This window comes from Entelurus aequoreus, linkage group LG20 (assembly GCF_033978785.1).
Source record: "Entelurus aequoreus isolate RoL-2023_Sb linkage group LG20, RoL_Eaeq_v1.1, whole genome shotgun sequence".
Classification (NCBI taxonomy): domain Eukaryota; kingdom Metazoa; phylum Chordata; class Actinopteri; order Syngnathiformes; family Syngnathidae; genus Entelurus; species Entelurus aequoreus.
In genome coordinates, this window is record NC_084750.1 from 26,612,219 (window position 1) to 26,624,538 (window position 12,320).

A 12,320-nucleotide genomic window follows, 5' to 3' on the forward strand; every position below is an offset into this window, starting at 1 on the left:
GACTTTAAAAGTCTTATATAAGTGTTATAATGAAGGCATTACATGATGTAAGTGTCTATATTAGCTATATTAGCCTACTATCAAAATGACTTTAAAAGTCTTATATAAGTGTTATAATGAAGGCATTACATGATGTAAGTGTCTATATTAGCTATATTAGCCTACTATCAAAATGACTTTAAAAGTCTTATATAAGTGTTATAATGAAGGCAACACATGATGTAAGTGTCTATATTAGCCTACTATCAAAATGACTTTAAAAGTCTCATATAAGTGTTATAATGAAGGCATTACATGATGTAAGTGTCTATATTAGCTATATTAGCCTACTATCAAAATGACTTTAAAAGTCTTATATAAGTGTTATAATGAAGGCAACACATGATGTAAGTGTCTATATTAGCCTACTATCAAAATGACTTTAAAAAGTCTTATATAAGTGTTATAATGAAGGCAACACATGATGTGTCTAAATGAGCTATATTAGCCTACTATCAAAATGACTTTAAAAGTCTTATATAAGTGTTATAATTGTCAGGGTTGTCCCTGACAGTTTGGTCAAGTTTAATTTTCCTCTGCGTTTGTCTTGGTTTCCTGTTCTTAGTTTCCTGTCAGTGCTTTTATTTTGTCTTCATTTCCCTGAGTGCTTTGTCTCCTCAGCTGCGGCTGATTGGCACGTGGCCACACCTGGTGCCAGTCAGCCAGCTGCCTATTTAGACCTATCCTGCCCTCCAGTCACGGCTGGATTATTGTAGTGTCTACTGGTCAATGTCACTACTACCTGTCACGATACTTCGTTGTAGCTCTGTCTACTTTTGTCCACTCCGCTCAAGTCATAGTTACTTCGTGTCACAGTAAGTGTTTTTGTTTTTTGTCGACAGTTAGCCTTTGTGCTATTTTAGTTCATAGCCAAGTTTGTTCTCCGTCTTTTGTTTGTACCCTTTTGTTTGTTTTTTGCCATAGTATTTTAATTAAATCATGTTTTCTCGCATAATGCCTGCCATCATCTCTGCACCTTGGGGTTCGTCACCAAAAAACTTTGACAGAATAATCCAGCCTAACACAAACCTCGCAGAGATGTCCATGGCAGAGAGGCTTAACAAGGCTTTAGAACTAATGGCTAATTTAAAGAAAAGTTCGGCCGCTTCTCAAGCCCTCTTCCACCCACCCCTGTCGTCTGTGGGCCTATCTGGGGGGGGGGGGGGTTATGAGTAGCTGTGCAGCTGGGGAGGCACAGCTACTCACCCCAGTGGGTCTGCAAGAGACGGCGCCATCATCTCCGAGGGGTCTGCAACAGACGGCCCATCCTCTCTGGTGGACCAGCAGGGGTCTCCACCACCCTCTCCGGCGGACCAGCAGGGGTCTCCACCACCCTCTCCGGCGGACCAGCAGGGGTCTCCACCACCACCCTCTCCGGAGGACCAGCAGGGGTCTCCACCACCACCCTCTCCGGCGGACCAGCAGGGGTCTCCACCACCACCCTCTCCGGCGGACCAGCAGGGGTCTCCACCACCACCCTATCCGGTGGACCAGCAGGGGTCTCCACCACCACCCTCTCCGGTGGACCAGCAGGAGTCTCCACCACCACCCTCTCCGGTGGGCCAGCAGAGGGCGCCGCCGCCACCGTCTCCGGTGGGCCAGCAGAGGGCGCCGCCGCCATCGTCTCCGGTGGGCCAGCAGAGGGCGCCGCCGCCATCGTCTCCGGTGGGTCCTCCCATGCCGGCGGTCGAGCCGCCTCGCCAATTGCGGTGGCGTTCAACACGCCGTCGCCACCTGACTCTTCCCCGCTGGTTGCGGGGACACTTGGCCTGGCGGCCCACCTCCTTGTCCTCCCTCCACCCTCCCTTGACTTTGGACTGTTTTTTTTTTTTTGGGTGGGGGGGATTTTTTGATACGTCTGATATCCGTTATGGGAAGGGGGGCTACTGTCAGGGTTGTCCCTGACAGTTTGGTCAAGTTTTAGTTTTCCTCTGCGTTTGTCTTGGTTTCCTGTTCTTAGTTTCCTGTCAGTGCTTTTATTTTGTCTTCATTTCCCTGAGTGCTTTGTCTCCTCAGCTGTGGCTGATTGGCACATGGCCACACCTGGTGCCAGTCAGCCAGCTGCCTATTTAGACCTGTCCTGCCCTCCAGTCACGGCTGGATTATAGTGTCTACTGGTCAATGTCACTACTACCTGTCACGATACTTCGTTGTAGCTCTGTCTACTTTTGTTCACTCCGCTCTAGTCCTAGTTCCTTCGTGTCACAGTAAGTGTTTTTGTTTGTCGACAGTTAGCCTTTGTGCTTTTTAGTTCATAGCCAAGTTTGTTCTCCGCCGTGTGCGCGCCTTTTGTTTGTACCCTTTTGTTTGTTTTTTGCCATAGTATTTTAATTAAATCATGTTTTCTCGCATAATGCCTGCCATCATCTCTGCATCTTGGGGTTCGTCACCAACAAACTCTGACAATAATGAAGGCAACACATGATGTAAGTGTCTATATTAGCTGTAGCCTACTATCAAAGGCTGACGCAAATCTTTGTTGACAGAAATGTTGTATTTTAATTGTTGTTCTACACATTTTTGCAACATTGGAAATCATTAGTAAAATGGAGGCTTCTCACAGAACTCCTGGAAATGACTGGCTCCGAATGGCCAAAGGTATAGATGTGTGTGTCCAAGTTAAAGGAAACGGCAGGCTGTCGTCTTCTAATGGATTTATTACAATGTTTGCAAGCTGGTTAACGTTTGCTGTGGCCTGGAACAACACGGCACACAAACAACTATGAAAAATGCAGCCAATATTACATACAGATAAGGTGTCATGAGACATGCAAATATAAATTAAACACACAGTAAAGGAAATTAAATGAGCTCAAATATACCTACAAACGAGGCATGATGATGCAATATGTACATACAGCTGGCCTTAATAGCATGTTGGCATCGACTAGCTTGCAGACCAAATATGCCTGATAAGCACTCCAGCAAATCAATAAACTCAACAAAGCTCACCTTTTGTGCATTCACGCACAGCATAAAACGTTTGGTGGACAAAATGAGACAAAAAAGGAGTGGCATAAAATACGTCTTTCTGTGGCAGCGTCGGAGAAAGTTGTACATGTAAACAAACTACGATGGGTTCAATGATCTCTGAAATTAATAGGACAAAACAGTGCTTTCCAAATACTCTCATCTGTGAAGCATGTTTAATATAAACAGTGGGATTTCTAACAATTAGGAATGTTTGTGTCATATATTAAATGAAAAATTATATTTTTCCATTTTTACACATCTCTGTAAGAGGTCCAGAGAGCCACTAGGGCGGCGCTAAAGAGCCGCATGCGGCTCTAGAGTCGCGGGTTGCTGACCCCCGAAATAGGTCAACATCCCTTTAGAAACTAGGGTGTCACACTCGTTTTCGCAGCTATAGCTGCCCTCAAAGGGCCGCTTGTACAGGCGAATTATATATGAATTACTTTGCGTTCGATTATTATACATATTTTTACATACAGTGTAAAACAGGAAAAAAATTAGATTTTACAGCAAAAAAAAAGGCAAATCAGTCATTAGAATTTTTACTGTAAAATATAGTTTTTACAACATATTATTGCAAATAGAAAAACAGTACCATTGTTTTTTTACGACCATTTCAGTTGTAAGTTTTTTACCGTAAAAACAATTATACTATGCAAATGTTGTAAAAACCCACCGTACTTTATTGCAATAATTTTTTTAAATACACATCTTTTCCCTTAACATTGCCCCACCCCCCATTTTAAATGTTTTTTTTTTTTTTCAGAAATAAACAATAATTATAGTGCATGTCATACAGAAAAAAAAATGTTGTAAAGCAAAAACAATAACAATAATTATAATGAAAAATACATTTCTATACTCTTATGCATAGACATACAGAGAATTAGGGCGTGTCTACATATGCTCATCATGTATGCTTCATGTAGACGTACACGTGTGCGTAAAACCTACTGTAACATCAATTGTCATTTTTACAGTGTACAATTTGATGGATAACAGATATTTAAGTATGCATTTCTATTTTAACAAAAAATAAAAATGCTTAGAAATACTAATATCACAATTTAAAATGTATGCTATTTCATGCAGTACATTATTTTTTTTTATGTCAAAGTGAAAAGTTTAGTTAAAAAAATAAAAATAAAAAAGGTATTTGATAGATGCATATTATTTCCAGGCGTTAGAGAGGCCATATAAAATAATGTGGCAGGCCATATCTGGGCCCCGGGCCTTGAGTTTGACACCTGTGATTTAGACCATTGGCCTGAACTGTTGACCCCAGCGAAAGGTTTTATCACATGTAAATGACTACAATAAGGCATTTGTTGAAATGATGGCGGCTGCAATAAAGATAATATCTGACACAAAACACTAATAGATCATCATTTTATAATCCTTAAGATCCAAAGGAAATATTTCCCATCCCCGAGCAGTCTATGAATGCAACATTATTGCCATATTTTGAGGTAAGATTTTAATCGGAAACGCTTGACTTATTTGTGCTTTTAAAAACAAAAACATTTTACCGCTGAGCAAAGTGAGCATCATTTCAGGTCAGTGTATGTTTTGGTCATTACATTTTCATTCTACGAAATGGGAATTGGAAAGCTAAAATGTTTATTTAAAAATTATTTTGAAATAAAAATTGAAATACAATTCAAAACAAAGCAATATTTTTTTTAGTGTCTAAACAATCAGCAGTCAGCAGAAACGAAAAAACTGACACAAAAAAAAGATTGGAAGTAGATTTTTAAAGACAAAACCCCAGACGAGCCTGTTAGAATTAAACATCGTGGTGTTTTATTCTGTGTTTATAGACAAAAAACACTTATTTTTCCATGAAAAAAAAACTAACAAAAAAAACTACTTATTTAGCCATTATAAAAAAAAATGTTTACGCAGTATACAACTTCCGTTTCCGGTGTCGGAATATCGCGTCCATTTTTATTTTTTATTTTAGTAATGTTAAATGTTTTTTAGTATTTCAAAATGACATTAAAATAAAAAAATGTTTTCAGTTAAGATAAAAGATGACAAAAACATCCACGGACCATTTAAGTTGCTCTACAACGCAACCTTCTCTCGAACATTGCGGCGATCGGGACACAACACACTTAAATCCCCTTCTTTTGTTAAAATATGGTCTCAGTCAATGCGACACACGCGGGAAGAGGGCGGGGTTACTTTAGTCTTCCAACCAATAGGAGACAAGCTTGCCACGAAACGATTGGTTCACCCGTAAAAGGAGGCGTGATCTCACGCAGAAGGCGGTGCTTCGTGTCCAACATGGCGGTCTAGTTGTGCTTCCCTGGCCTGTAAGAGGAGAACCATAGCGAGAGCTCACTTTCCATTCCTTTGGTTTTGTTTTTTTTGCAAACCTTGTGGAAGAAACACCCGCGGGACAACATGGACATGAAAAAGAGAGTGAGCTTGGAGCTGAGGGACAGAAGTCCGGCTGAGGTGCGTAATGGCCACGTTCGCCAAATTCCTCTTTTTGTTCCCACTCGAAGCTTTTTTTCAGGGAGTTTACGTCAACATGGAGTCGAGTTCAAATGTTTAATTCCGACATGCGCTTCTGGGCCGGAACCTTGTTGTCTGTGACGCCCGAGTTCCGCCCGTTTTATGTTCACTTAATGTTCGCGCCTTCCAGTCGACGTCACCTGTTTGAATCGCCGTCCTGCTGCTGTTTGCCGCGCAAACGCGGTGGCGCCAACGTGCACGACAGGCGCGTGCACGAGTTGGGGTCGTTTTTTTCTCATGATGATGGTGGACACGTGTCAACAATTGTGTGCGTGTTGTCGTGCATGTGCATGTGTCCATGCTAATACAAGTGTCAACAATTGTGCATTTGTTGTTGTGCACATTATAATGGTGGACAAGACTGTCAATAATTGTGTATTTATTGTGGTGCAGGTGTCCATGCCAGCGGTGGACAAGTGTCAACAATTGTGTATTTGTTATTGTGCACATTATAATGGTGGGCAAGAGTGTCAATAATTGTGTATTTATTGTGGTGCAGGTGTCCATGCCAGCGGTGGACAAGTGTCAACAATTGTGTATTTGTCGTTGTGCACTATATAATGGTGGACAAGTGTCAAAAATGGTGTATTTGTTGTTGTGCACAATATAATGGTGGACAAGTGTCAACAATTGTGTTGTCTTGCAGGTGTCAATGCTAATAGTGGACTAGAGTGCCAATAATTGTGTATTTGTTGTGGTGCAGGTGTCCATGCTAGCGGTGGACAAGTGTCAACAGTTGTGTGTTTGTTGTCGTGCTTGTGTCCATGCTAATACAAGTGTCGACAATTGTGTATTTGTTGTTGTGCCCCTTATAATGGTGGACAAGTGTCAACAATTGTTGTCTTGCAGGTGTCAATGCCAATAGTGGGCTAGAGTGCCAATAATTGTGTATTTGTTGTGGTGCAGGTGTCCATGCTAGCGGTGGACAAGTGTCAACAGTTGTGTATTTGTTATTGTGCACATTATAATGGTGGACAAGTGTCAACAATTGTGTATTTGTTGTTGTGCACAATATAATGGTGGACAAGTGTCAACAATTGTGTTGTCTTGCAGGTGTCAATGCCAATAGTGGGCTAGAGTGTCAATAATTGTGTATTTGTTGTGGTGCAGGTGTCCATGCCAGCGGTGGACAAGTGTCAACAGTTGTGTGTTTGTTGTCGTGCATGTGTCCATGCTAATACAAGTGTCAACAATTGTGTATTTGTTGTTGTGCACCTTATAATGGTGGACAAGTGTCAACAATTGTTGTCTTGCAGGTGTCAATGCCAATAGTGGGCTAGAGTGCCAATAATTATGTATTTGTTGTGGTGTCAACGTGCAGGTTTCTATGCTTGCGGTGGACAAGTGTCAACGATTGTGTATTTGTTGTCGTGCAGGTGTCCATGCTAATAGTGGACTAGAGTGTCAATAATTGTGTATTTGTTGTGGTGCAAATGTCCATGCCAGTGGTGGACAAGTGTCAACGATTGTGTATTTGTTGTCGTGCAGGTGTCCATGCTAATAGTGGACTAGAGTGTCAATAACTGTGTATTTGTTGTGGTGCAAATGTCCATGCCAGTGGTGGACAAGTGTCTACGGTTGTGTATTTGTTGTTGTGCACATTATAATGGTGGACAAGTGTCAACAATTGTGTATTTGTTGTTGTGCACATTATAATGGTGGACAAGTTTCAACAATTGTGTTGTCTTGCAGGTGTCAATGCTAATAGTGGACTAGAGTGTCAATAATTGTGTATTTGTTGTGGTGCAAATGTCCATGCCAGCGGTGGACAAGTGTCAACAGTTGTGTGTTTGTTGTCGTGCATGTGTCCATGCTAATACAAGTGTCAACAATTGTGTATTTGTTGTTGTGCACATTATAATGGTGGACAATGTCAACAATTGTGTTGTCTTGCAGGTGTCAATGCCAATAGTGGGCTAGAGTGTCAATAATTGTGTATTTGTTGTGGTGCAGGTGTCCATGCTAGCGGTGGACAAGTGTCAACAGTCGTGTATTTGTTGTTGTGCACATTATAATGGTGGACAAGTGTCAACAGTTGTGTATTTGTTGTGGTCCACATTATAATGGTGGACACGTGTCACCAATTGTGTTGTCGTGCAGGTGTCAATGCTAATTAGGGTTGGGTATCGAGTATCGATTGGAACCGGGACTAACGTTCCGATTCTCCCGGAATCGTTCAAAAGTTTAAATTTCGATTCCTATTTTCGATACCAGTGCGCCGACCGGAAAAAAATATGTCCGCCGAGCGAGTCAGTCAAGCTCAAGCATGGATAGCGGGCGTCGGCGGTCGAAAGTGTGGCTTTACTTTACAAAAAAAAATGAAATAACAGAGCTCCATGTCCATCAAGAAACGAGTGGAGAGAGAGCTGCAGATGTACCAGGACGTTCCACCGATACTTATGTCTGATGACCCTGCTGCACGGTGGTGGAACCAACAAAAGACTTATCCTTTGCTGTCATATCTCGCTTCCTCCTATTTATGCGTTCAAGCTTCTTCCACACCCAGTGAACGTGTATTTTACACAGCAGGAGACACTATCTGTCCAGAACGCTCACGCATCCTGCCTGAGAAGGCGGATATGGTCATTTTCCTAAACAAGAACTGTCTCTGATTTTATACTGTCCCTGCTGCTAATCTGGACTGGGTTTTGCAAGTTGTTTCTTATTGTTTATTTGCTTTTCTGCACCAGGTTAGCCCATCAGTGGGAGCACGGTAACATTTTTAAGTACCTGCAGCATCATACACTTGTGTGTGTAAATGTGTTTTCATGAGGTTTCCTGCAGCATCATACACTTATGTGTAAATGTGTTTTCATGAGGTTTTCAAAAATAAAGCTCTCTTGAGGAAAGTGTACCCCTGGGAAAATGTATTCATAATTTATAATATTTATATTCAAGTTCATAGATTTGATATTTATATTCTTGTTGAAAACAGCCCTGTGAGGAATTTATAGTAAAGTTCATAAAAAGTTAATAGAATTAAAATTGATGGAGAATGTCAGACTATTTCATTCAGAAAGACTGTAGGTTAGCTAGCTCATTTAAAATATCCTAAACTTTTTTTTGACCCTGCCTCTTAAAAGAATCGGAATCGAGAATCGTCAGGAATTGGAATCGAAACAAAGAATCGGAATTGGAATCAGAATAGTTCGAATTCAAACGATACCCAACCCTAATGCTAATAGTGGACTAGTGTCAACAATTGTGTATTTGTTGTGGTCCACATTATAATGGTGAACACGTGTCACCAATTGTGTTGTGGTGCAGGTGTCAATGCTAGCGGTGGACAAGTGTCAACAGTAGTGTATTTGTTGTGGTGCAGGTGTCCATGCTAGCGGTGGACAAGTGTCAACAGTTGTGTATTTGTTGTGGTGCAGGTGTCCATGCTAGCGGTGGACAAGTGTCTTTCCAGCGACGGCGAGGTCCAAGGGGTGACGGAGGAGTTCAAGGGTCTGGAGGTGCTCAGGATGGTCAACGTAGGCCTCACCTCGCTCTCCAAACTGCCGTCACTCCCTAAGCTACAGAAGGTGAGCCCTCACTTCCTGTTCCCATGATGCACTGCTGCCAGGGCGTGGGGGGGGGAGTGAGCACACTTGCCATGTTCCACGTTGTTGCCTTGCAGCTGGAAGTGAGCGACAACGCTATCTGTGGCGGCTTGGACACGCTGGCGGAGAAGTGTCCCGACCTGGTCTCCATCAACCTGAGCGGGAACAAGATCCGTGAGCTCAGCTCCGTCGAGGCTCTGGTGAGTCCGAAGTTATCCAGCAACGAAAGCGAGTGGAGTTGAAGTCGCGACTCGTAACACGGCGGCCACACGTTGTCCTCGCAGAAGAACCTGAAGTACCTGAAGACTTTGGACTTGTTCGGCTGCGAGGTGACCACGCTGGACGACTACAGGGACACCGTCTTCCGCCTCCTGCCCAACGTCACGTACTTGGACGGCTACGATCGGCAAGACAACGAGGCGCCCGACTCTGACGACGGTATTCCCCCTATGCCCCGCGTCAGACGGCGCTTTAGCCATCGGCGGATGTGAGACCTGACTTTGTGTTCCAGACCCGGACGACGGCGCCGGCCCGCACGGGGACGACGACGACGACGATGACGACGAAGACGACGAGGAGGATGACGGCTCGGAAGAAGACGAGGACGGCGAAGAGGTGGGGCTGTCCTACCTGATGAAGGAGGGAATCCAGGTGAGTCCCATTCCATGGCATCCACACAAACGCACCGCAACCTTTGACCCACCTGATGTCTGAGGTCAGGACGAGGAAGATGACGGAGACTACGTCGAGGAAGAGGAGGACGACGAGGACGAAGATGGAGGTTTGTATTAAAAAAAGGGGGGAGCAGCAAAGTGTTTTTTTTTTTTTCTACACCAGTGGTTCTCAAAAGTGCCACCATAAAGACCAACATTAAAATACAGTAGCATAGTAGGCCTATGTATTCATTAAAAACAAGGCAGAGGTTTTATTTAACAAGTGTATTTAATTGTGTTGGTCACTGTAACATTACACACAGGTTGAACGGTAACACTGTGTTTGAATATAGGAAAACAAAACATTGTACTTCAATCAAGTGATTATGTAGCGTACCACAGTTTGAGAATCACTGGTCTGGAGGTCGACCTATTTGTTTTTTTCAGAGCCGATTATTAGTACCGTATTTTTCGGTGTATAAGTCGCTCCGGAGTATACGTCGCACCGGCCGAAAATGCATAATAAAGAAGGAAAAAAACATATAAGTCGCACTGGAGTATAAGTCGCATTTTTTGGGGAAATTTATTTGATTAAACCCAACACCAAGAATAGACATTTGAAAGGCAATTTAAAATACATAAAGAATAGTGAAGAACAGGCTGAATACGTTATATGAGGCATAAATAACCAACTGAGAATGTGCCTGGTATGTTAACGTAACATTATGGTAAGAGTCATTCAAATAACTATAACATATAGAACATGCTATACGTTTACCAAACAATCTGTCACTCCTAATCGCTAAATCCCATGAAATCTTATACGTCTAGTCTCTTACGTGAATGAGCTAAATAATAGGATTTGATATTTTACGGTAATGTGTTAATTTCACACATAAGTCGTTCCTGAGTATAAGTCGCACCCCCGGCCAAACTATGAAAAAAAACTGCGACTTATAGTCCGAAAAATACGGTACTCAAGGAGGTCGATAAGCAATATTAAAAGAGGGTACCTCTAAAGTTGCGACTGCTGTTTGTACATTGTTGTTACTAGAGATGTCCGATAATGGCTTTTTTGCCGATATTCCGATATTGTCCCACTCTAATTACCGATTACGATATCAACCGATACCGATACATACAGTCGTGGAATTAACACATTATTATGCCTAATTTTGTTGTGATGCCCCGCTGGATGCATTAAACAATGTAACAAGGTTTTCCAAAATAAATCAACTCAAGTTATGGAAAAAAAGTGCCTCTTGGCACTGCCATATTTATTATTGAAGTCACAAAGTGCATTATTTTTTTTAACATGCCTCAAAACAGCAGCTTGGAATTTGGGACATGCTCTCCCTGAGAGAGCATGAGGAGGTTTAGGTGGGCGGGGCTGGGAGGCGGGTTTTGTGTATATTGTAGCGTCCCGGAAGAGTTAGTGCTGCAAGGGGTTCTGGGTATTTGTTCTGTTGTGTTTATGTTGTGTTACGGTGCGGATGTTCTCCCGGAATGTGTTTGTCATTCTTGTTTGGTGTGGGTTCACAGTGTGGCGCGTATTTGTAACAGTGTTAAAGTTGTTTATAAGGCTACCCTCAGTGTGACCTGTATGGCTGTTGACCAAGTATGCCTTGCATTCACTTGTGTGTGTGTGAAAAGCCGTAGATATGTGATTGGGCCGGCACGCAAAGTCAGTGCCTTTAAGGTTTATTGGCGCTCTGTACTTCTCCCTACGTCCGTGTACCACTCCGTACAGCGGCGTTTTAAAAGGTCAGAAATTTTACTTTTCGAAACCAATACCGATAATTTCTGATATTACATTTTAAAGCATTTATCAGCCGATAATATCGTCAGTCACGGAACATGTCCAAAAGATAGGTGTGCCAAGCTTGAGGCATCATATTCGAAAAGACTTGAGGCTGTAATTGCTGCCAAAGGTGCATCAACAAAGTACTGAGCAAAGGCTCTGTATACTTACATTCTAACATGCTCTGTAGTTCGGTTGCAGTTGAAAATTTAAAAAAAAAAATACCTGGCTGATATGTGTCAAAATACCAAACATCGGCCGATCTCCAGTTTTGTCAATCGGTAGGTGCACTGAACGCATTAGGATAAGTCTGTAACCAGCCACCATTTTGTGTCAGATGAGGAGGCGGTCCAAGGCGAGAAGAGGAAGAGGGACAACAACGACGATGACGACGGCGACGATGACGATGACTAGTCGAGGAGCACCAGACGCCACACGCCCACCATTTGGTAGCCCCGCCCACTTAGAGGGACAGTGATCAGCTGGTCCTGGTCTGTGTGGGTCCTGGTCCTGGTCTGTAAATAGAACTTTGAAACTTCGCCCTGTTCATTTTTTAAAAAAAATGTTAATTTTACGGCGCCACCATTTGACCATGTGAAATTGCTTTTTCGAATAAATCTGAGAGAATATATATTTTTGTTTTTTTCTAATCTGACCACATAGCGGCGCTAAATGTTGGATATTTCGGAACAACTATTGTTAGCGTGCTAGCATTTGCATGCAAACATTTTTAACCAATTTTGAAGCCGTACAGTCATATAACTTCGTGCTTGACCTATGATAACT

The 12,320-nt window shown here is 42.6% G+C and overlaps 1 protein-coding gene across 1 annotated transcript; it reads left to right on the forward strand.

Moving 5' to 3' along the window:
• Positions 1–5,271: 5,271 nt before the first annotated feature.
• LOC133636135 (acidic leucine-rich nuclear phosphoprotein 32 family member E-like) lies at positions 5,272–12,165 on the forward strand. Its single transcript, XM_062029843.1, has 7 exons — positions 5,272–5,475; positions 8,913–9,062; positions 9,158–9,280; positions 9,365–9,518; positions 9,592–9,731; positions 9,801–9,861; positions 11,872–12,165. The coding sequence occupies exons 1-7, from the start codon at positions 5,422–5,424 to the stop codon at positions 11,946–11,948; spliced, it is 759 nt and encodes a 252-aa protein (XP_061885827.1). The 5' UTR covers positions 5,272–5,421; the 3' UTR covers positions 11,949–12,165.
• The last annotated feature ends 155 nt before the right edge of the window (positions 12,166–12,320 follow it).